General features: G+C 48.4%; 1 protein-coding gene across 2 annotated transcripts in view; it reads left to right on the forward strand.

The window, feature by feature from the left end:
- ADAP1 (ArfGAP with dual PH domains 1) overlaps nucleotides 1–23,483 on the forward strand; it is a 62,532-nt gene extending 39,049 nt beyond the window's left edge. For both annotated transcript variants that reach the window (XM_074919024.1, XM_074919025.1), the window contains exons 5-11: nucleotides 9,654–9,766; nucleotides 11,856–12,002; nucleotides 17,522–17,605; nucleotides 19,957–20,019; nucleotides 20,372–20,443; nucleotides 20,922–21,150; nucleotides 22,183–23,483. In XM_074919024.1, the coding sequence (XP_074775125.1) occupies nucleotides 9,654–9,766; nucleotides 11,856–12,002; nucleotides 17,522–17,605; nucleotides 19,957–20,019; nucleotides 20,372–20,443; nucleotides 20,922–21,150; nucleotides 22,183–22,211 (737 nt within the window). In that variant the 3' untranslated portion in view covers nucleotides 22,212–23,483. The remainder of the gene's footprint in view (nucleotides 1–9,653; nucleotides 9,767–11,855; nucleotides 12,003–17,521; nucleotides 17,606–19,956; nucleotides 20,020–20,371; nucleotides 20,444–20,921; nucleotides 21,151–22,182) is intronic.
- Nucleotides 23,484–25,410: the final 1,927 nt, after the last annotated feature.

Below are 25,410 nucleotides of genomic sequence, written 5' to 3' on the forward strand. Positions count from 1 at the left end.
CCACATAACTTGCAATGCCTGCAGCAAGGAATTTTTGGAGTGTTTGTCTTGTCCAAGGAGGATCGTGGTCTCTGGTTTGGGGTGGTTTTGCTCTCAAACTTCAGCTTCTGACAGCACGCTGCTGTACAGCTATTATTGTGACTTAGTACTGCGTGCCTGTCCTTAAATGTTTTCTCGCTCAGCTTTTCAGCTAAATCAGGCTTTGAGTGCATTCGGTGCTGGTAAATGGGATGAGCATCGCACTGGGAACCTCTCAGCTTTCATCTGCCTTTTTATTACAAAAGATTGGCTTCAAAAGACCAAAACCTGAAGGTTATTTACCTGTAACTGGATTTTTTTGCTCTGAGCAGCCAGCAGCTCCCAGGTGGGCGTGTGGAGATGCCACTCGAAGAGGAAGCATTTGATTTCCAAGTAAAATTAGATACCACATTCAATTCTCAGTAACGCAAGCGCGAGACTTCCAGTAAAGACATTTTCTGTAGCAGAGGGTTTTAACATCTCCCAGCAGTTACAGTCGAATTGCTCTGCAGCAGCCAACTATTGTCTTATCTTTAATATGTAAACACTTGCTCAGTAATTAAGTTACCATGGAAGTTGTACTGTATCGATGGTCGATTATAAGATAAACTGATAAAAGGGAGGATGTGGCTGTGTTCTCTACAGTGGACACCAAGCCTGATATGCTCGCAGTGGTCAGGTGAAGGCTTGAGTATTGTGTATTTTGGTATTTTCTCCTGATATTTGTTCCCATTTAGCATTTTCAGGGGAGGTGAGTGCTCACTGGGAGATCAAGAATCACTCTACTAAAGGGATTTTTTTCTCTGGCGAGTGTCCTTTGCGCCACCTTACTTTGCAGTTACTTGCCCAAAGGTTGTGGCCTCCCGCTGCCTTGGTTTCCCACCTTTCATCCTGCTGACGACTTCCCCGTGCTCCACGCTCCGCAGAGGCACCTCACGTGTCTCGTTTCTCCTGCACTGGATCAGCACAAGGGGCAGTGTGATCCCATCCAAGATACCTTCTGGGAGTATGAATGAGTGTATTAATGTCTTTGTCACCTGTGAGCTACTCCATAGGGAATCACAACATGTGATTAAAGAAACCAGTTAAAAAGAGCTTAGGAAGCTGGATTAGGTACATGATCTCTTATTATGGCTCCTTTTAGCTGATAACCTGGTGAAAGAAGGGGGGTCTGGATTACATGGGGAAACATCAGACCTGACGGGAGTGTTTTCTGGCTGTTAGGCTTAGTGGTGTCATGTACAAATTTAATCAGATTTAAATAGTGGCAAACATCACAGGCTTAATGGATTTCAGCTTTATTATTGGGGCTTTGCATAGAAGCAGTTTTGATTTTCAGCTATGAGCTAGCAATGTGAGTGTATTCACGATGACATTAAAAGGGAGTGGAAACCCAGGGACTGACCTTGCATTTAAATACCATATGCCTACATATGGGGACAGACCTTGTCTTCTTTCTGTCAACCTCAGGATCTCTATGTGTTCTTTAAGCTCAGCCTCATGTTTTTTCCATAGAGACAATGTATTTGGCTCCATGTCACTTATTGATCCCAGCAGCTGGATAGCTGAACAAACAACTTTTCCATTTCAAAGGCTTTGTTGCTCAAGATGAAGCAAGGTGATCACATATTTTTGCAGTGATCTGGAGAGTTTGTTTTCCATGCTTGGCTTCAACCTCGAAGCTGTCCTACACATAATCTAAAACGGTCTCTGTCCTCTGTTTTAGGGAGCATGGGTTGCTCTCCTTGAGCTTCCCATGGTGAGGCTTTGTCTTGGCTGAGCTGGTTTGGGGTGATTTGTCTCGAGGAAACCCAATTGCTGAGGACACTGACAACCATATTTTTGCAGAGCCATGATACTGCTGCCTCCAAATCCGGTCTTTTTTGAGTGACTTTTTTACATTGTGGAAGAATATGCCTTGTGCAAGGCATCAGTATTGAAGGTGGTTTTGTAAAACACTTTGCTTGGAGAATTGGTAATGGGAGACAACCTTGGATGCCCAGTACTCAGGGACTGACTGTCTAGAGCTGTCAGGGACAAAACTTCCCATTTCGTGACAGTTGGTTGTTGAGGTCTGTTCAGCTGGTCGGTGCCCCTAGTCCTGTATGAGCAGGAAGAGGGGAAAAGGGGAACATCGATGCTTTTCAAGTTCCCCTTAGGAGTAGTGTGTGGCATTGTTCCCTTTATGAGTAAAGGGGAATGTATGTGTTACTACTCCCTTGTGTTTTCTGTGCCACCTAAACCACCGACCTAAGGTTTCAGCTACTTCCAGCTCTGAGCTGAGCATTAATGATGTTTTCCCTTAGAAGGCCAAGAAGATATTTGTAAGGTGTTATCTCAGTCATCTACTAAATCCTGGTTTTCTGTCTGATGCAGCCATTCAAGTGCTAATTGCCTTTGATTAAGTCAATCATTTGCAGAGTGAGTGGGTTAATTGGGTATTGTGGAAGCAATCAATCTAATCAGCTGCTTGCATCCATAGCTGAGGCACTACAATGCAGCAGGACAATAATTGTTTTATGAGCTCCTGGAAGGCAGCATAGGCAGACTGGATGGCAACAGGAAACTCTTCTCTGCAAAATGGCCTTTAGGAAAGGTAATTTGGATGCTAAGTGCTCATGAAGAGAGGACTGATTGATTAAGAGCTGGGAAATTCTCACCACTAAAACATGTGTGCATGAAAAAATAGTTGGTGTGGGTGTTGGTGTGTGGGCACATGGGAGGTCTTGGGCTCCATTGCCTGGCTGGGTGAGATGTGATGGAGGGATGTGTTGTCTTAGAGGGGGATAAAGAGTTGTCTTAAGGGGGATGAAGGGAGATCACTCCCTTCTCACGCCTGTGAGAAACTGTGATGTGAGACATGCCAGGCAGCCATCCTTACATAAGGTGCACCAAGATCTTGCCTCCCAGGTGTCCTTCTAGGGCCAAAGAGACTGGTTTGCAGCATCGCTAAATGCATTCTCGTTCGCTCCTGGCTGAGGCTTTCATTTCCAAAGCACTGAACTGTGCTCGAGCAGTAGCAGCTCCTGGTGTGTCCTCACGTGGTCTGTGCAGGAGAACACCTGGGGGAAAGGATGTCCATCTCATCAGGAAGCCTCCGAGGTCCCCTCTGCCCCCTCCACGTGTGGATGCTGACATTTCCAGTATGCCTGTATCTGCACTGCTGAACATGTAACCAGCAGGAAGTGTATTTATCCGGAGATGACTGCAGAATCATTTTCAGGGAAGTTATAAGCTCCTCAACACAGCTGCAGGGGAGGGGGAGGAAAATAAAAAGGCAAGCTGCTGGTGCTGTGCGGTGGAGGTGGAGTGGGGGAGCGGTTGAAGCCCTGACTGCAAACTCTTGAGTTGTTTGACCAACCTTGACACCACTTGCAGGGGGACAGCCTTATATGTGGGGAGGATGAGTCTCTCTGGACAAACAGTAGTGTTTTCACTTCATGAACAAATGTAATATTACTTTTAAAATAATTTTTATTGGAATACAAATGCTTAAAAAATTCAAATTGAAATCATTGAAATGTTTTGGTGACGGCTGAATGCTACAGGAAGAAATATTACAACTTGCAGCAATCAAACCGAGCAAATTACACTGACACAGCCAAACAAGAGATGTGCAGTTCTTTTTGCAACTCTATTCAAAGTCCAGTCCATAGGGAAGCCTCTTAGAATATGCCACCTTCTCCATCCAGACCTTTGACTATGGACAGCGTGGCTTATCTCAGAAGAAATATCCTTCAGATTCCTTGTTTTAAAAGGAGGTTGTGACATTGGTGTTAAGTGGTGATGTGGGATGTCAGGGATTTGCCTCTCAGCTGCTCCAAATAATTATGCAATTCCTTAACCTCACAGAAAAAGCGGGCACATCATCTCCACTAAGTACCTATCTGCTGTTCTGGTTTAATTAACATCTTACAATGTTAATATAGCAGACTACTCAGCTTCTGACATACGGAGAAGTGGCGACATATACCCTGCAATTTCAGCAGTGAAGTGATAGTTGTATTTAAATCTTACCCAAAGCTCTGAATTGGGGTCAAAGCATTTTAACTGCTTAGAGGAAAGAAAATCTACTTCTGTAGGTGGAGGTGCCCTGCCCGAGCTCTAGGAAAATGTGATTGCTCTTGGATTACACACAGAAATAAATTTTTTCTCCTGCTTTGTCTTGCAGTGAGAGAAGGCGGCAAGAAACAGCACAGTGATGCATTTGGGCTCGGGTATGGTTATTGGCTCAGTTGCTGTGCTCGGTTTTGGATACACTAACGTGTTTCTCCTAAAAGCGTTGGACCAGACCTTGTTTTTACCACAGTCTTAGAAATGTCATGGAAGCAAGCAGTGCACATGTCCCTTTCCAGGTGAAATTGCAAAATAAAGCGCTAAAGAAACTGAAGAGCAGGTGTGGTTTAATTCCAAGTTTATAATGCTTTGTTTAGGATGACAGCAAGCAAAGTCTATGCAGGTTTGTTGGGTTTTTTCGAGCCAGTGGATCTGGTTGTCCTCCTCGAAGGAGGGGGTTTTTTTCTTCTCTGAGAACAAAGGCTGAAAATGGAAATGTAATTTTGTGTACTTCCTATAATCCACAATCTCAGAGACCAAAAAACCCATCGTTAACTAAGCACCGTAACGCCTTGCTGAGGTGGGGAAGTGGCAATATCCCTCTTCTTAAAAAATGGGGAACTTGAATGAATTGCTGGTGAAAGTCAGATGGAAAGATTATGTCTGTCAGATTGTCTTGACAGAAAATCCTGTCCCTCACTTCCTCTGCAGCCTCTCGGACAGTGAGAAAGCTGGGCTGGACTAGAGCACCCAGTGTGTCCTGCCAGTTTAGATGCCTGGCTTGGAGAAGCTCCAGCCACCAGCTCAACAGAGCTGACGCAAGGCCATGCAATATCTTCTTTTCAGTCGACCAAAGTGATGACCCAGTTTTCTTTGCCCTGCAGGGTTTTATCTGCGGCGATGAAGTGAGTGTGGGAACGACAGTTCCTCAATTTACCTTGGAAACTACGTAACGGGTCAAAAATACCCATTTGGGCTGTGTGATTTCAGGTTATATTACATGCCATTTGTTGGCTAACTTGTTCACAACTGCTTGGTGGATTTTTTAAGAGTCACAGGTTTGTGCCAGAACTACCTACAAAAGCAAGCAATTGGTTTTGCCTCCTGGTACATGGCTGAAGAAATGCAGAAAACTTGGTCATCAGCAGTAGCGGTGTTACCTACACGAGAATGGTGTTTCTAAAGCGTGCCCATGGGTGCCTTCCAGCAGGTCTTCACCAGGTAGTTCTTTCTACTGTCAGGGTTGGGTGCTGGTGATCAAATGGGATGATGGCAGGTGACTGCATCCCTTGTTCTGTGCCTTGGGAGAGGAAGCAAATGTATTGGGGACGTGATGCTGTGTGGTCCAACACCAGCAATCAGTAAGTGTTGTAGGGCTAGTGGTTGTTTAGCTTCAACATAAGCAGAACAGCCCTCAGGAAGATCTGAATTTGACCAGATACCTGTGAATATGAAGCTGTTGCTAAGATAGTGCAGCCCACAGAGGCCAGGAGGAGGCGGTTTGGTTCTCTGGATTCGATGCCCTCTGGTGTGAGATCTGTTCCCTGTTCAGCCTCCTGCAGTTTTGTTTCTTGACACCTTCTCTAGCTGTTTTCACAATCCTTTAGATCGGGACATTGAGGACGCGTCTTGCTGACATACTGTTTGCCTGGGGAACCTGGATGGGTTCATGTTAGGTTCAAGTCCAGTTCATGGTGTTTTGCACTGATTGGTGTTGACAGAATCACAGGGAGCAGAATTGGGCAGAGCAGAGGAACAGCTCCCAAGGACTCAGCCTGGGAGGAAGGAAGAAAGAAAAAGAAAAGAAGCAAGTAAAGGATTTATGAAAATCTGTACCAAAGTACAATGAAATCAGCAGCTGGCTTTGTCAGAGCAGCCAGGAACTCTTTTGCAGAGGTGATTGGTCTGCAAAGAGCTGGCATGAGAACTATGGAAAGGGATAACAGTGTTGTGTTGGGTTTTTTTAATTTTTCCTTGGAGTGGCATTTGGATACTGTGTTTTGCCACAAAAGGTTGGAAAGAAAATATCAAAATGATGAAATGTCCTTATGTAAGAGGGCAGGGAAAGCTGGGTTTCTAGCCTAACACTGGCTCACAGCCTTGTCCTGGACAAGGTCACCAGCTCACCAAACCTCTTTGGGCTTCCCTCTCTTTGGATATAACCGTTACGATACCCGTCTAACAGGAGTGAGCGTTAGGTGGACTTTAGAGATCTGCAATTATTTGAGATTCTGTTTGAGGAAAAGCAGTGTAATTTTATTCTTCCTCCTTTAAGTGTTAAGAAAAACCACAAAAAAATATATTATGGAGGGGAACAAGTATAATAAGAAATGCTTGCAGCATCCTTCACTGTTCAGATGTTTGTAATGAAACACTTGAATCAATGGATGAGACCAACAGCCAAGACTTGTGGGATGAGCTGCTCCGAGGTGGAGCTGAGCTCTGTGTGCCTAGCACTCTGCTGAACTGAGCAATCCCAGGTGGGGATTTCTGAAGGAGAAGATGGGCTTTCCTTCTGCATCACCCCGTGTATGCATTTGGAGATGTCGCTGTCCTCCTCATGTTGTCTCTCCTCTCTCCCATTTGACACTGATGTCCTTTCCTCCAGACCCAGCTCTCTCCAGCCCCTTACGAGATGTTAGTGTTCCCTGAATGTCAGGCACAGAGGGGTGGCAGAGATGCTCTGAAACTGTCTCTGCTGTTTAGTGGAGTGAATAGAAATGGCTTTTGAAGTACTCTCCTGTTGCTCCAACTGGCTTGGCATTAAAAATCAGCACCCTTCAGGAACAGAAACTGCCTGTCCTTGGTTTCTAAACCACACACTTTGAGAGCAAGCTGCTTAACGTTTTGCTATTCAAGAGAGCAGTCAGCAATCGCCAGCCGTCAGAGCCTCAGCAGCATCTCTGCCTCACGTTAGGCAAATCTTGCGTTTTATAAATGTATCAGCTGGGCATCACCTACTGCCTGTCTGTCTTCTGTCAGAGAGATGTTATTCCTATTCAGCTCCATCACATACAGCCTGCTATAGGTATGTAGCATTTTTGCTGATATGAGCCTGGCAGGTAACAGCATCTGACTCTGAATCAGTCAGAGCTTCAGTTCTCCAGCAATTAATTCCTACCACAGCAGTGTTACAAGTGCATCAGCCCAGGTCTTTCCTGTGCTGTTGCTGGATGCGGCTGCCCTTGCTGGGTTTCGGTGGTTTTCTTGGCTGCTTTCCCTTGCTTAGACTTTAGATAATCCTGCTCCCTGTGTGTTCTTCTCTTTCTGACACTGCAAGTGCCCTCCCAGGGGTTAGATGTGTCTTTTTGCTAGAAAAAGTACATAGCAGGCCCACACTTGGGTTAGGATTGAATTGATGCACTGAATTAGCTAGTTCTGCTCGTGGTGCTGGGGAAGTCTCTCCCAAGCTGGATGGGCAGACCAGAGGAGGAGCTTCAGGCTTGTCATCCCCCTGATGTATCCAGTATCGGTCCTCTGGGTTACTGGGATGGTGCACGTGGGTGACGATTCCACGTGGGGTGGAGCGCTTGTCCTGCACTGGAGGGATGGGGAGGGCTTGGAGGTGGAAGGATTATGTGGGCAGTGGCATGGCATCATCTCATCATGGGATGAGTGAGGGTTTGGGCTGTCCCGTCTGCGTCTCTGGGCAGTGACATGTGACATGGGCTCAGTCGCTGCTGTGGGGAACGGCAGGTTTGTGGGAGCGCAGGCAGTGGGGACTGCTGGATCTCATGGTGGGAGATGCTCTGCTTGTGCTGGCTCAGTCGTGCAAGCAAGCTGTAAATAACAGAGGGGGGATCCCTGCAGGCTCCAAAATGAAAACACCCATGCCAGTTCCTGGGTGGCAGAGCACGCCCATTTGGAGAGGCAGACCCTATGTTTTCAAATCAAACCCTGCTGTAACATGTGCCCCGTATAGAATAAAACAAAGGCAAGGCTGCTGACAGCTTTAAATATTTCCACCACATCCATCTGCATCGAGTTATCAGCCCGTTTGCAGTCCCGCGTGCCAGCCGTCGGATGTGCCGGTCGGATTTATGATGCTCTCTGCGGTCAGCTCTCAGCATTAGCGACAGCACGGGCTTTGCCATTGCACTTATTTATGGCAGACGTGGATGGCTTTGCCTGGAGTTCAGTAAAGTCTCTTTGAGGACCTGGAGAAAGTATTTGGCGTAGGATTTCAGAAGTCCAGACAGAACTGTGTGTGTGCATTTTTTTCTTGCTTTAGGTTTTTATGTCATGGAAATATTTTATATCTCTTACACCTGTAGAGTCAGTGTTGAGGAACGGGTTGAAGATTTTTCTGCATCTGTGGTTTTAAATCAATCCTATATCAAGATGGACAAAGCGGGCTGGATGAGGAATTTCTCACACCACTGGTTTGTAGCAGGCAGGTGAAGGAAAGGCTTTAATATGCCACTTGGCATACTAAAAAGAAAAACTTTAGCTACTTAGTTGAAAGTTGTTATAAAACATAATTTTTAATTTTAAAATCCTAGCTCCCGAGAGCCAGTTACAAAAATGGAAAAGGGCTGAAACTGAGAGAGAGAGGGAACACTCTTTCAGTGGGACTTTTGTGTATCTTAAATAAATGGAAGATGACCATGAAACTGCTCTGTTAATATTCACAAAACTTTTATTGGACAGTTCTGGGGGTTTCTTTATTTTGAAGCATTTAAAATAAGGGTGTCAGTTAAACTTGTGAGATAAGCTGGGCATTGTGGCTGCTGCAGGAGGTGCTGGCAGCAATCAGCTGTAATTGCTTTTCTAATTTGAGGAGTTAAGATTTTAAGATTATTTTTTCTTTCTTTCTGACTCTTTTGAGTTTTAAATAAAGCGTGTGTATTTTGAACAGTGTTCTTCCCAAGCAGGGAATCTGCCCATGGGGCTGATATCCAGGGGGAGAGAAGAGGCACAGGCTGCCCAGCCGGGCTGCCTGGGGGCTGGAGGGACCCACTCGGAGGGGAGAGGATGAGAGTCTGGCTCAGTGAGTTTCCGATTCAAAGTGCCCTGAAGTCAGTGGGAAGAACTGCAGGCGTTTTCCTCTTTTTCCATGTGAAAAATGTATTTGTGGCTTACTCTGGTACAGCCATCTGCCCTGAACCACTTTCCCTGGGTGCACACACTCTGTTTTTCATGTTTTAGCAGCATCAGCAGAGGAGTGTAGATCTCACCTGCCTTTCCCTTGCTCCAAAAGTGCTACTCATGTGAGTAAGTAGAACAGCATCCCTGGCGCCAGGAGCTGCCCTTTGGGAGCCTGCGCAGGGACACAGCCTTGCTCCTCAAGTCTTCACCAGAATCGCAGCACAGGATGCACAGCAGAAATCCCCTTTGACTGCCACATCGCAGTGTCAGAGCGGGGACATCTGAAGCACAAGCTGTTGGAAAAGAGCAAGAGCAGTGTGAGAAGGGCGAATCTGAAGGAGAGGGCCTGTTTTGTTCTGTCTTGAGCAATCCAGCCACACGTTTGGTCTGCTTGGATTTGAAGTCAAAGCTCTTCTCCTTTTCTTTACGCTATCTCTTTTTTTAAATACGGCGTTTTATCCCTGGTTCTCAGCAATTGCTTTCTGCTGCAGGGTACCGAGAAGGATTTCTGTGGAAGAGAGGACGTGACAATGGGCAGTTCTTAAGCCGAAAATTTGTGTTATCGGAGAGGGAAGGTGCACTGAAGTACTTCAACAAAAATGACGTGAGTACCTGGGGTTGCTGTATGCAGACAGGGAATCGCAACTGTAAGAGCATCTTTGAACAAGTAGTTCCTAGGCCACCATTTATTTATACAGTTGTCATAAGCACTGAGTTCCCAGGCACTCCAGGACAAGGGCACCAGGTACAGCTCACCGCTCTGTTCAGTAGGGTTTGCTCTTGGTCCACCACCACCACAGTCATGGAGAGACACCCTGACTGGCCATTTTAGACATTCCTGCTCTGTTGCCCTTTAAAGTCGATAAGGCTTTTCTTAAACCACCAATGAAGGAGTTTTTCTCATCTCTGGCTCTGCATCATCCAGCTGTTACAGGTTTCTTATTTGTGGCTAGCTTGGGATGAAGGTATCACCACCTTGCAGTGGCCACTGGGGTCTGAAACCTCCTTTGCATGGCACAGCAAGCCATCTAGAGGAAAAGCTCCCTTTTCTGTTCCAGTGTCAAGCTGTGTGGAAGCATTTGTCTTTTTCCCCAGAGCACATTTCATTTATTGTGAGACATGGAATTGTTACCATGAAAATGGTGTTTGTGATGAATGGACAGATGCTCTACTGTTCTGCATCACCTAATGGAGGAAGCCAAGGTGTTTTCTGTGACCTTTGAGTCTCCTCTGAACATCAGAGCTGAGAACAGCCCAGACAAAGCCACCAGCCAGTTTTCTCAAGTAACTGATGCAATCATGGTGTCATGATGAGCCATGCTGTGCAGAGGAGGGGAACATCCATCCACACTTCTCCACGCCCGGCAGCTGGCTTCAGTACACCGTCTGCTCCTTCAGCTTGGTGTGGTATGGTGCAATTGCATCTCGTGGACATGAGGGAGCCAGTCATTACTGAGGGAGAAGTGAAAGTCTCAGCAGCCCCCATTCAGTCACTATTGACTACTCCGGTAGTTTAAAGCTGCTTTTCTTTGTTGTTGACCACAGCCATGGTGGGAACAGCTCTGTCCAGACACATCCTCTTGGCTGGGATTTCCCCGCTGTGGTCACCCATGTCAGCTGTGTGTCCATGGCAAGTCCCCAAATTCCCAGAGCAGCACTAGCATCTCTGCCAGCTCAGGGACTTCTGTGTGGTGTTGGGGACCGTGGCACCACCGCATGACCTTCTGCTGGCCCCGACTGTGTCCTAAAACTGGTGTTCCAAGAGCCTAATCTTTTTTTTTTTTTTTTAGATGCTTTATTCATGCTTGCTAGTTCACTGTCCTGAAAGGGTGGTAAACTTCCAGAGATGTTTTGTAGGAAGACGAACCATGCTATGCAGTTCAAGTGACCTGCCACAGAAGGTGCAGGTGGGATTGGTGCCTGGGAGGGCCTGATCCAGGCTTGCTGTTAGGCTAACTCACCCAAGAGGTGGGCTGTAGGGTATATATTTGTCCCTTTGAAAAGAAAGTTCCCAGTTTGGAGGGCAAGGGGAGGAGCAGAGTTGGAAGCCAGTGGCTTATGTGAGAGGATGGGAGTGGTAGGGATGTGGGCATGGTGCCGGCTGCCAGCCTAGCACCCGGGTCTGAAGTTGGCAAGGGGAATAATCCTCCGTCTTCTTGGGCAAGGATGCACTGGCTGTGGGTGCTTGAGAGGCAGAAAGCATCCTGGTCTGTTAGTTAGCAGTCTGCTTTTTCTTTTTTTGGTCTGGCTGAATGGTTTTCTTTCTTTGATAGTGCTCATTCCAATATAATTGCTGATCGCTTATCATTAGGTAAAGAGACTGGTAAAGATCTAGGGGTCAGGAGGCAGTTGAACTGAGGTTGAGACAGGAGGCATGGTGAAGATGCTTGTCTTTATAGAATAACATCCTATCATGAGACTTGGTCTGTCCACCTTGCTTCTGGGCTGAAACCTTTCTCCCCTTGAACTCTGCTGAATTTTTCAGAACAGAGCATTTTTCCAGGCTGGCAGAAAGCACTCACTGATGCCTGAGCAAAGTCTCTGATAGCTCATCACCAGGCGGTTTTGTGGGCTGGGAGTCAGGTTTTTTAGCTAATGGCCTCAATCAGGAGAGTTTTTTTCTGACCAAGTGAACTGCTTTTTGGTTTGAAAGCCAATTCTCAGGTATTTGCTCACTCAGCTGTGTTTTCCAGGCAAAAGAACCCAAAGCAATTATGAAGATCGAACATCTAAATGCAACTTTTCAGCCTGCAAAAATCGGGAACCCACACGGACTGCAGATCACTTACTTGAAGGACAATAGCACAAGGAACATCTTTGTCTATCATGAAGATGGCAAGGTGAGAGTGTGGAGATAACAAGAAGGGTTGGGTTTTGGTCCAGGGAGTTGATGCTGCTCAGAACCAGCTGTGGCACACCAGGCTCCAACTGAGCTGGGAATTGAAGGGTGTGGAAGGGATGGGAGTACACGGTGCACAGCCAGCTTTAAGCATGTTTGTCATGTCCTTCCAAGCATGAAGGTTGCAAACCGTGTCTTCTAAATAACGAGATGCAAATGGAAGAAATTGCTGTTCCTCTGCTTGCAACTAGACATAGGGGCAAGACATTTTTTAAGGCAGGGTCTTGGTGCCTGGAGAAGGAGATGGGGTGAATGGAGCAATGAAAGGTGAGGGGGCTCAGTCTAATGACTTACAAAAGGGGAGTGAACTGGATTGTAGGAGAACTGAGGAACTGGTGGTTTCTCTGCCTGTCTTGTGCTTTATAAAATGCAAATCTGCATGTTTGTATTGAAATAAATCCCCTTGCTTCCATGCCCTTGTGCCTCTGAAGGGAGGTGTGAAGAAGAGGTCTCAGGGTCTGGGGTGGTTGTTTGCATGGGGACAGCGGGATGTGGAGGCCAGGGCAGTGAGGGGGGTCCCAGCCCTCCTGGAGGCTGCCAGAGAGGTCCCAGCCTTGAGGTCACTGTGAAGAACAGTGACAGTCATGATGCTGCCCCATGGGTGTTGTCTCCACGGACTGGTGTCCATGCAGAGAGCAGACCTGGGCAAGTTTGCAGTGGATGTCATCTCACAGCTTTATTTTCATCTCTTTCTTTCCTCCCCCAAATATTTGGGGCTCCCTATAAAATACCTGTCACGTTCACATCACATCTACTTCACTCTGGCCTTCACTGCCTTCAGCCTTTGATGTTAGATCCTGTTCAGCGCCCTGTCTGTCAGAGAGGCTTTCTGGGGGTGATCCCTCATGGGCTGGCACAGCAGGGATTTACAGGATTGTCTCGCTGCACAGCCCGTTCCCAGCTGTTCACCCAGGCACGGCGAGCCAGGCAGCCCTGCTAGGGATAAGCAGTCTGTGCTCATGGCAGTCGCTTCTCTCCAGACCGTATAGGCCAATAATGCCACCAAAACCCAAGATATTCTTCACTTGTGGATGAGCAAAGTGGATCTCGCCTCTGCTGCCACTCAGGCATCCGGTTGCGGAGCCGGATGGTGCCTGTCGTGCTGGCAGGGCTGCACTGCAGAGGCTGGATGTGGTCCCTCTGTAGTGCGGGCGCTCCTGGCAGGATGCAATTAGCGTGTCAGGTTGGGTTAATTAGTGGCATCGCCTGGTTTTGTGCATGCACAGAAATGTGTGTGTAATATGTATGCATGCATATGTGTATATGTGTATAATAGACATATGCATAATAGATCAATGTGTGTTTGTGTCTGTGCTGCTGTATATAGATGTATAAAGGAAGTCTCTCTCTCCCTCCCTCTATGTATATGTTTGCCTGTAAAAAGAGAACAATGATGACCACTTAAAACTAGGCAGGTCTTGCTGCTCAGTAGGAAGCAGCACAGTGTGGTCATGCCTGTGTGCCTTCTGCTTGCTGCACACACGGTGATTTATTAGCCAGGCTGTGCCTCTCCAGCCCCGTGCTCTAGTTCAGCCTGCCCAGCCTCTCACACCCTGCAGCACCACCGGGTCTTGCTCCGTGCATTTGTGGGTCCCAGGGAGCTGCTCTGGCAGGGCTACCCCAAATTTACCCTCCCCTCCATCCACTCTGCCTGGTGGGATATGCAAGTCCTGTGGTGCGGAGAGGCACCTCCTGTCACCAGATGCTGCTTTAGCACAGCAAAGTATTGCTGGGTCGCTCTCGGGTACCTCCCTGGCCACAATTTAAACTGAAATAAGAGGAAGAAGCTCTTTCCTGTGAAGGCTGCATCCCACTGTTGTGCCCACGTCTGAGGTTTGTTGGGCTTTGGTGGTTCACTTAGCCCAGCTGCTAGGAATGGAGTCAGCGTTTTACTGTTACTTGGGTTTTGGGTTTAGAATGCTGAGCTTTCTGCTGGGGGCTCGTGGAAGGAGCAGTCTCGCAGGTCTCCCACAGTTGCTCCTGCCTTCGTGTCAGTGTTTTGTCAGGACACGTCTGATGCCATCTGATAACACCCAGGTTAAATTTCTTTTGACTTCCCTGAAAGGCGCCTGCCCTCTTGGCTGAGCGAGGGCTTCAAGAAGATGACACCCCTGGGGTAAGCTCCCACTCTTTGGGACCGGAGCAGCTTGGGACTCGCCTGTGATATCCCTCTGCTTTCTGGTCCCTCCTGTACTCCCCTAGCAGCCCCAGGGTGTCCCCTTGTACCCCAGAGGTGCTGCCTCTCCCCAGTCGGAAGCACTCAAGTCTGATTTAGGCTCCTGTCTCATATTTCTGGGGTTTGATCCCTCCTTGCCTAATCCTGTCACCGTTCTGGCTGGCCTCCCACCAGGGCAGCATTCGTTTGTGTTTTTTTCCGCTGAGGAGCTCGGCTGTAATCCAGAGCACTGCATGCTGCTCTCAGCTTGGCTCTTCTGTTGCAACACCCCGGAAGAAAGCGGGCTCATCTCAGATGGGATAATCCCATGTGTGCTTATTTAACCTCTAAAAGAGCTGGGAGAGCCCTGCTGCCCCAGCAGCGTTTGCTGGAATAAGGCACCCGAAGGGATAAAAGACGGTCACTGTGCTGCCTCCCCAGAGCTTCGTGGGCTGAAACAGCATCACGCGACATGGCTGGAGATGTAGTTTCTGGGTGACCTCAGCCTGGTGGCTTCATCAGCTCCTCGGTGTGTCCTGGCGGCAAACGAGAGACTGAAAGCAGCCCCAGCGCCCTGCTCGAAATGGAGATATCTGGGTGCTTTTGTGATGTGGGTATCTCATGAGAGTGGGTGCCTGGAGGGGCAGGGCAAGGTGTGTCTTGGGCTCTGGCCATTTTAAAGGATGTCGTTGTGGTCCCTTGTTAGCACTTACCCACCAGCCGGGGTGAAGCTGAGGCGCCCGTTGGAGCGTGGGGTGATGGCTCCATGCAGACTGCCCCGTGTCCTGGCGGCACCTGGGCTGGAGGGGCTGTCCCTGCAGGGGCACAGGGCAGGAGCCAGCCTTCACCTGCCCCACATCTCCATCTGGGCGTGGGGCCCGAGAGCTGCAGGGGCGGGTTTCCCACCGCTCCGAGCTCCTGGCCGGGGCTGAAGCTCCCTCTGCAGGGCTCCTCCTGGAAGCCACGGCAGGAGCTGCGCTGTGCTGCTGCCAGCCCTGGTGCTACCATCGCCCTTCGGATGCTCAGAGGGGGGCTGAGTCTCCAGGAAAGGCCACCCTTTAGGGTGCAAACCGAGATCTTTGGGTGTTCTCTGGAGAAATTAGCAGAACGCTCTTCCCCAGTGCTCCTCCATTCCTGAACCACACCAGGAGCTTTCAGGGTGGGAAGAGGTGGTGAGAGGGGTGATCAGCAGCAGCAGAAGGGCTGATTGCTTCTGCTCCAGGGATGAGCAGGAGGTACAGTGAGAAGAAGTTGTGTTTTTGTCTGGGGTTGTCAGCCTGAGCCTGCCATGGCGATGGGGGTGGCTCTGGCGCAGGATGGAGACTGGCGAGACACTAATGTGGCACACAGAGGGGGAGCCTGTGGTGGCACTGCAAGCAGACCAGGAGCAAGTTGAGAGCCTGGCAAAGCCATTTGCAAAGGTGCAGGCAGTAGTTCATTTTCTCTGCTTCCTCAGAGGCATAAATCAGTGACAGGAATCTCTGCTAACGAGCTAATGAGACAGCACCTTCCCTTCTGAAAACAGTTCTGAAAACTGAGCAGTTTAGCGTTGGTTTAATACATCAGATATAAGCTCCTCACTCAATCTGTGGTATTGTTTACGATTATATGCACAGAAAATTTTTAGCAACTGAGCTTTCTGGCTTTGCATACGCAGGTATAGGTTTGTATAAAGAAGAGTGGTGGTGCCCTTTCCTCCAGCGACGGAGGATCAATAATCCGAGAAGCTGGAAGTCAATGAGGGTTTCAGCCTCTGCTTTTCTGCAGGGTGAAACCCCATCCCACATCATGATCAAGGAGGAGAGCTGCATATACATATATAGCCATCCAGCTGGTGACTGTATGAAATACCAACATTTTAACATGACAGCTTATTGTTCCAGCCTGGTTTGGCCATCATTAATTTCAGGAGTCAGTTCCTCTCCCTGATCCCCTTTGTGCTGCTATCTGGGGTCTGCTTAGCTGCTTAGGGTAGGAAAGCAAGTGATAAGTAAGTAAGAGCTGACAAGTAGGTCAGCGTTTTCCAAAACATTGTTTGTGTATGTCCTATTATGGTGTGGGTTTTTTTTCCCTTCATCTTGAAGTAGATTAGCAAACCAAAGCAAACTGAACTTTTAGAGGGTGGCTATTTGCCATGTTAGACCACTTTTGAGATACCCCCAGTTCAACTCCTTAAAACTGAGATCTCCAGAATTACTCATAAGAGCCTTTTTTTTTGTCCCCCCAATAATTTTTAAAGCATAAAAAAGTTTAAATCTTACTGAAGGCTGACTTGTACTTTCGTACCATCTTTCCTACACTACAGCAACCTCACCTGAGAGGGTTGACTGTGTTTATTTTAGGATCATTGAACCTGTCCCTGATGTGTGAAGTTTCATGTGCGTTAATAGTTCAGCATCTGTCTACCCGCAGCTCAGCATCCCAGTGCGGGCAGCTGTCACATCTCCCTCCCAACATGCCTTTCCTTTGCCCATGCCTTTAGACCGCAGGGCAGTATTTGAGAGCTCCCTGGGTGGACCACTTAAAATTAACGTTGCATTTCTCAGGGAAACCTTCAAAAAGACATCCAGTGCAGCAGAAGCTCTGAGAGGCTCACCAGAGACAAAGGAATAGATGAGTTTAAAAACAAAGATGTTACAAAATGACTACTTTATTGGGGAAAAAAAAAAAAGAAATTGAGAGAGATTTTTGCCAAGGAAAGGAAGAAGTGGCAGAGCTGCTGAGAATTGAGCTGGGACTTCAGTCTCACTGTGCTTGTCCCTAGAGGACTTGCAGATATGACTGATAGACTGGAGTACAAAGGTGAAGAGATATCTAGCCATGCTTTTAGCAAAACACTGAAGTACATTGGTAAAATTTGGGTGGGATTCAGGCATTGCATGTCCTGCCCGCAGTCAGCTTGTGGCTGCTGAAGGGGTGGGGTGGGTGAGCAGGCCACAGAGGTGTCAGGCTGCCTTTGCACCCAGCTGGCACGAGCAGAGCAGTGTCTATAGGGCCAAGCTCAATGCTGTGCTCAGTATCTCAAGTGCTGATTTGTTGCTGGTTTTGTCAGTTCAGAGATGTGCTTAAATTCTTCCCTCTACAGAAACCCCTTGGTGCTCACTGGGGGTTGCAGAGCCCCGTGCACGTCTTGCAGCCCAGGACAGCACCTTCATCCCATCCTTCCCATCCTTTGTTTGCTGCTCTTTTATATCTGTATTTTATTTTTTTAGGACTGCTGCTAAACTGCACTCTGTCACTTGGGACAAAGTGATGGGAGAGGTGCAGACTATGTCACTTACTATGCTTTTCTTTCTCATTATTAGGAAATAGTGGATTGGTTCAACGCCATCCGGGCAGCACGTTTTCATTACTTACAAGTGGCATTCCCTGGAGCCAGCGACGTTGATGTGAGTTTTCCTGCAGTTATTTTTGTTTTTTTCCCTCTTGCTCAATTTTAGCATCTTGTTAACAAGCTGGAAGGCTTGGAGAGTGCTCCATCCTTCAGAGCGTTTTACAATTACTGGGCTGAAATTATTGTGGTGGGATGTCGAGCCCATGTGCAGCATCTGTTACCAACATCCAGCCTTGGAAAATATGCGCGTGTGCATGCACACATGCTCACCTTCAAAGTGGGAGCTGTGCGTGTGAGCAACTCCAGCGCTGTCACCTGTACAGAAGCCGTAAGTGTCTTTTGCAAAGGTCGTTGCTATAATGTTAAAAGCCGAAACAAAGGCTGGATGCAAAAGAATGTCAGTGCTGTACGCAAGCCTCTGGAATGAGTTCTTGTGCGGAGGTCAGTGCAGCCTGTCTTATGAATCTCTGTCTTGTGTTTTCCGGGAGCTGGAACTGCTAATTGCATTACCTTTTGCTAATATAATACTAGAGGCGGTATTAATGTAAGCTGACAGCAAGTGCCTTGTGTTGCAGTTGCACTGCAGTTGGTGTGTAACGTCACTGGTTATTGCTGTTGACTACTCTGTTGCCTTCTTGACTTTGTAGATTTTGAAATCTAATTGCATGACCTGCCCTCCGTTAATCACCGGGGAGGCTCCGCTCAGGGGCTGGGGCTGGCTCTGAGCTCAGGGTGGCTCTGTCCCTGCTGCCTGTGCACCCCGAGGAGCCCCAGAGCCAAAGCCTTCCTGTCAGAGCCATGCACAGACACTGGCCTCATCCATGGGGAGAGTAAAGAAGAACAGTCCCACGGCTGGTGTCCGATCCCCACTGCGAGGGACTTCAGACTGGTTAAACTGGGAAAATACAAAAATCCTTAAGAGCAGCCTCATTAGCCAGCTATAGTACAGTTGCTGTGCAGCATATATTTTCCTTAATAATTTTTGCCCCTTTCCCTGTCCTCTACTTCTGTTAATCTTGGTGGGCACATCTGAATCACATCGCCCCCAAAAACCCCACAGACCTGAACGGAGTTGCCGTTTGTCCAGCGGTTGGTGAGGGTGATTATATGCTCACTCCCTGGCAGTTTTGGTGGGAGATGCACTATTTATATTTTTACTTATCATCCCCTTCTCATCAGTTATTCTTTGGAAGAAACAGAGCAGTGTAATGGCTAGTGAGGTTTAATTTATGACCTTGAAATACCCTTCATAGTGTTCATCTTGGGAAGGCCTCTGTAGAGACTGGGTTGTGTACGCGAGGTAGCTCCGTCCTGGGTGTTGCCATCATTAGCATCTAATTTATGATTCCTTTAGCCTGTCAGAGAAATGAAAAGGCATTAAATGTAAACGGGAGCCAGGTTAAATGCAATAGAGAGTTATAAATTTCTTACATCACCCTGAGGATGCCCAGGCTGCCACTGCAGCTCCCAGGGAGTGAGTGTCTCTGAGGGATGCTTCGAGGACCCATCTACAGGGTGGAGGAACCTCTCTGAGCCACAGGTGATGAGCTCCTTGCTTAGAAAAGTGTCCTCAGCCCTGTGCCAGGAGTGAAACACCAGGGCTATGAATGTTGCAGAGCCCTTTGCTGCCCATGATGAAGTGTTCGAGGCAAAAGTGCTCCTGGCTGTGGTGGAACAGTGCTGTGAATCTTTGGGCTGTTGTATTTTGGAGTGTCTTTGCCCCACAAGCACGTGCCTGCTCAATGAGAGCTGCTCTGGGGCAGAGTTAGGTGTTGCGGGAGTGTGGTTTGGCAAGCGGAGCCATTAATAACCTGTTTAAATGAAAGGCAGGAGCAGGGGTGGGGAGTTGCGTGGTCAGGCTTGTCAGCCCTGTTTTTGGAGAGACTCATCTTTCAAGAGGCTGTTAGAGGCATCTGCAAAGATCTTGCAGCTACTGCCTTGTCTTTGCGAAGCAGCGTTAAAAATATCCCCGGTGCTGGTAGCTGTTGTCAGCAGTATCTGCAGGCAGGGGTAGTGCAAAGGCAGCGTGTGGTGATGGGGTTTTACAGGCAAATCGTACTTGAGCTTGTGTGAGGAGCTCCCACTGAACTGTGTCTGGTGGAGGAGGTGCATTGCCAGAGCTGACCGGTGATGTGGGACTTGGGGCGGGGGCTTCCTCTGGAGGCTGCTGGCTTTGCTGGCAAAGTGCTCAGAGATGCTTGATGTTTCTGCGCCCGCCTCTTCTGAGTTCTTTGGGGGAGTGGGACCGAAGTGCTCAGCCAGGGCCGTCGGGTGAGCTTGGGGCTGGGGCGAGCTCTGCGTGGGATTTCCTTCCCAGGCAGCCCAGCCCTGCCCCACATGCCTGGTGACCCCCCACCTCCCTCCATCTGACGCTGCTCTCTCTTCTCTCCTCTTTGGTTGCTCCAGCTGGTGCCAAAGCTTTCTAGAAACTACCTGAAGGAAGGGTACATGGAGAAAACGGGGCCAAAGGTAGGATATAAAATGTTTCTGCAGTCCCTCTAAACATGAGTCTTGCTCTGTACAGGGCTGAGAAGGGTCCACTCATGGGATGAACCCATGCTTGCCAGAGAGGCTGTGAATGTGTTAATACACTTTCCTCACCTGGGAGCAAACATTTACAAAATGCAAACCCACTTCACACACCAACCACCCCATCTCACAGACCCTGGCTGTGATGGCTCACGGTGGCCCAGAAGCCACCTGTTCCCGACTCCCCCAGCCCATCAGGCTCCTCTGAGTGCCTCGATACTCCTGGGTCATGCCTGACAAGACAGGAGCTGTGCTGCTTTGGTGTGTAATCTGGCATTTTTTGACTCTTCAGCAAACAGAGGGATTCAAGAAGCGATGGTTCACCATGGATGACCGACGACTCATGTATTTCAAAGATCCTCTGGTAAGATGAAGGTGCCTGGGCTGTCTGCTGGGAATAATATTTAATAATTATAATTATAACAATAGAATAATAATATACAGTAATAATAATAATAGAATAATAATATACAGTGAAGCTCAGGCTGATGGGAGAGCCAAGAGGGCGCTGAGCCATTGCTGCTAGGTGTATCTGTCTGGTGCTCAGTATGCCGTAGCCCCGTGTGCAGATATTCACCCAAAAATGCTTTGGAAACCCTGTGGACCAGCTGCAGATTTCTCTGCAGCTGAATTTTGGATCCCTGGTGTTGGTCCTGCATTGTGGGTGCCCCTGGGAGGAGCTGGAGGGGGGCTTTGTGGGGTGGCTGGTGCTTTTGGTGTTTGGCTGCTGCACTTGGCTGATGGGGCTTCTGAACGGTGCAGGGTGAGCCGTGTCCTGGCTGCCCGGGACGCAGAGCTCCCCTTCACAGTCAAGCCTGCCTGACCGCTCTGCTGTCTCCTAGGATGCCTTTGCTAGAGGAGAAGTTTTTATTGGGAGCAAGGAAAACAGCTACAAGGTCCTGGAAGGGCTCCCACCATCCACACAGGGAAACCACTGGCAGCACGGGATCACCATCGTCACCCCAGATCGGAAATTCCTCTTTGCCTGTGAGACAGAGGATGACCAGCTGGAGTGGATTACGACTTTTCAGAAAGTTATAAGCCGGCCAATGCTGCCTCAGGAATACGCAGGTGTGTTTGCTGACAAGGGCTGGAGGTCAGCCTCAGCCCCTTTATTTCCTGTGCATTAGAGGATGGGATGGATGGAGGGAGATCAGGGATGCGGCGGCATCGCTGCCTCCTGTGTGGTTGTTTTGCCAGTTATTAGGCCTAGCATAAAGGACACAGCCAGCATAAAGATGAACCAATAACCAAATTGTATTTGATACAAAAGGGTCAGTACATGGGTGAGCGCTGGGGGTACAAACAAGTCAGATTATACATAATCAACATCAATCCCACTGACCCCAACAACGACACCGCAGAACGAACAACGGGTGGAATAAATGGTGAAATGCAGTCTCCTATAGAAGGGATGGGAGACAACCGAGTCAACAAGCCAAACACATAAGACCAAGGAAGCCACAGACTGAATCTCTACACAGCCCGCGTTTACAAAGGCCAGACCTGACTGGAGCCCAGTCCCAGGGAGGCGGGAGGTCCTTCCCCAACAGGGAACTCTGCACAGGGCATCCCCCTCACACACAGACACTGCCCTGCCTGCAGGTGGTCCCAGCTTTTATCCCTCAGTGGGACACCTGACCTTGGGTTACTTACTGCAGGACACTGGGGCTCATTTACCCAATGGCTCTGTCTGCCAGGCCCCACCCTGGAGGGAAGCCTAAAGGGAAACTCACCCCCCCTTTGGGAAGGGCTGTGGGAATCACCCATATGTCAGCCTTAATTTGGGGCTGGGGGTTCAAACCCCAGCATTTCAGTGGTGTGAGCGGGGCAGCCTTTCCCCAGCCCAGGGAGGATGCAAAGGCTGTCCAAACAGAGAGGGGCTCATGCTGGGCGGAGGACAGTATCCTTCCCTTTTCATCACCTCTGGCATGATGTCTGTAGTGCTACGAGGATGATCAGTCACCCAGTTATAAGGATAATCAGAGCCAAGGAGCAGCAGCAAGACAAGGGCCATCCGCAGGGTGGGATTGTGCCGGGTTCTTGCTGCCTGCCAGTGCTTGTCCTGCTTTTAACTTTATTTTGTCTGTTTTTTTCTTTCAGTGGAAGCCCATTTCAAACATAAACCTTAGCTGGGACTGGCAGGGCAGACCTGAGGAGTGAGCTTCTGTTTACAACACAACATGGTTTTATTTGAAATGTTAAAAATAATGAATAATAATAATAACAGTAATAATAATAATACTACTTCCCTTTCCCCTCATCATTCACTTGATCATGTTGGAAACCAAGAAGGGCGGCAGTGAAATGTCGGAGAAGATGTTGATCCATCCCGAAATTCAGCTCTGTGGCCGCTCCGCAGGATGTGCCGCTGGGACGGGTGGTCCTGCGACCCCGTCACCCCACACCTGCTGAAAGGGGCGTCTCACCTGCCTTCGGCGGGATGGTAAAGACTGTTGCTGGCACATCTCGGGGGGAGATGGGGCTTTTCCCCACGAGCTGGTCACCGGGAGCTGGCGCTGAGCATCCCCACAGCCCCAGGTCTTTGCCAGCCCTTCCTGTGGGGGGCTGCGCGTGCCTGAGTGGTGACGTCCTCGTGGGATGTGAAGCGCCAACCTGGAACCACCCGAAATGGTGATGTGCGAGATGGCTGAGCCTCCCGACAGCATCGGGGTAAATGATCATAAATCACCTCCCCTGGGGAGAGGTGGTGGTGCTGTACCCAGGCTAGGGTCAAATGGGATTTGGAAATAGAGGAGATCAGCCTCGTTACTGCTTAACGAAGGGCATGAAGGAGGGGTGTCCAGTGCGGGGGGGACACCGAGCCACAAGATGAGGCTGGGCAAGCAAAGCTTTTGGGGTTGGGGCCCATGATCTGCCCCCTGGGTTGTTCCTGTTTTATGGTTTGAGAGGGTTCACACCATTTTGGGAGCCCGGTGTGGTTTGGGGGGGGTTGAGCTTTAGGTGCAGTTTTGCTGACAGGCACTACTACCAGCCCAGCCCTGGCAGGTGCGTCCCTCCAGCCGATGACACGTTGCTTCTCCAGACTGGTGGTTGCACTTTTTTTTTTTTTTCTTTCAATAATTATCTCAATTTTTTTTGTTGATTTTTTTTTTTTTCCTGCAAAAAAAAAAAAAAAAGCTGCTTGAAGTGACGTTTCAGCGCTGTGTTGAGCACTGTAATTCCTGCGGTCGGGGCAGGTGGGCTGGGACCTGCACACCATGTGCTGGATTTTTACCCCAAAATGAAATTTCTGGCATCCGCTGAAGAACCAGCCCCAGACACTGACCTGTCCGACGCGTTTCTTACGTTGGTGTGTGTAAATGAGAGCATCTCATTGGCTGTATGCATTCGTTCTGTCACTGGTAAGACAACTGTGGTACTAAATGTCATTCAAACCAATAAATTATTATGTCAGAGCTGTGGCCGTGTGGTGCTGGGGCAGGGGGGGGTGAGGTGGGGTTAAAAAAACATAAATGCAAAGTAGGCAATGGTGCCCTGGGGGTGCAGAACAACCACAAAAACCATCTTGGTCCCTCCCTCCCTCCCCGGCTGCTCAGGGCAGTGGCAGGGGGGTGGGGGGTGCAGCTGCCAGGTAAACTACACACACATTTATGTATAGATCCTGGTTTAAACCTGGCCAGCAGCCAAACACCACACAGCCGCTCACTCACCCTCCCCTGCTGCAGGGATGGGGGGAAAATTACAGGAGTAAAGGTAAGGAGACATGTAGGTTGAGATAAAAACAGTAATTTGAAATAAAAGAAAAATACAATAATGATAATAGTAATAATAGAAAGTACAAAGGTGTAATGCACAATGTGGTTGCTCACCACGCGTTGACCGATGCCCAGCCTGTTCCCAGCCAGTGAGCCCAGAGAAGAGAGAATCCTGAGACTCAATCCTGGAAGCGGGAGCGAGTGTCCTGACCAACCCTCACCTACACACGGAGCGTGACGCGGTATGATGGGGAATGTTCCCTGGGCCACTTTGGGCCCGGTGCTCTGCCGCTGCTTCGTGTGCATCTGCGCACTGGCAGGACATGGGAAATAGAAAAGTTTTTGATTTCTTAGCAACAACTAAAACCATCAGTGCATTGTCAATGTTCTTCTCCAAAGCACAGCACTGTTCTAGCTACCAAGAAGCAAAAAAAGCAGCTCTAGCCCAGCTGAGACCAGGACAGTGTATAACGCACTATACATTATACTTGTGTATATCGTATATATTTTATATATAATACTCATGTAAGCATACACAAAAATTAGCTCCTCATAATATAGACATAAATTCATGAGCTGTTGACTATTCACAAACACAACTATGAGCTGTGCATAGTAGATCCAGCATAATATATACTACACTTTTATTTGGGGGGGTGGTGTATGAGCTGCATATAGTTTGTATGAACACATGCATGTATGTATATGTAGCTATCATTAGACATACACATTTAATTTGCAAATATATAAGCTAAAATGTATTTCATACATGTCTGTATATAGTCTTTTTATAATTGCAAATTAATAAAATATGTATTATATACACGTGCATCCTTTTCATATAGGTATAAAGTATATATTATAAATTCAAGAGCACTGTATTGCATATAAAAACATATCCTCATGCATATGTGTATGAGTAACTATTAATTTATGTTAGAAGTGTATTTTACACACACGGTCACACTTAAAAACACAGGTGTGTGAGCAGCAGGGAGAGGGGCTGGGGTCATTGTGTTCAGTGCTACTTATAAAGATTGTGTGGGTGTATAAGACAAATAGAAATCATACTATAAATTATATGCTATACAATTAATTATAAATTATGATATACACAAATGACTGTTTGTGCACATGTTCTGCACCTGTCTGGGCTATTGCAATGTCTCTGTATTTTGTACATAGGCCACCACCCCTGGGCCAGCTGGGGTTCAGGCTGGGCACACGGACGGTCCTGCCCAGACAAGGTGAGCACATGAACTGTGAGCACAGGACATGCTGCTGGGCACCTCCAGCTGCCCCAGGACGGGCACGTCAGGCAGCAGCCAAAGGCAGTGTGACACGGCTCTGGCCTCTGCCGCCGTCCCAGAGCGTTTACTGCGTCTGCAGCATCATCCGGGTAGGGGGTTCGCTGCTGAACATGCTGCAAATGAAAGCAATCCACACCTGCTCCCGGCGTTACAACACCTGACGGAAGCTAGGCCCTCACTGGCAGAGGTCAAGCTGCAGCACTGAGGTCCAGATGATCCACAGGCAAAAGAAGAGGGGAAGAAAAATAGCAAAGAAAGCAAGATCTGTGCTCCTAAAACTTAAAAAGCAGCACCATCACACA

Source organism: Athene noctua, chromosome 15, assembly GCF_965140245.1.
Source record: "Athene noctua chromosome 15, bAthNoc1.hap1.1, whole genome shotgun sequence".
Taxonomy (NCBI): Eukaryota; Metazoa; Chordata; class Aves; order Strigiformes; family Strigidae; genus Athene; species Athene noctua.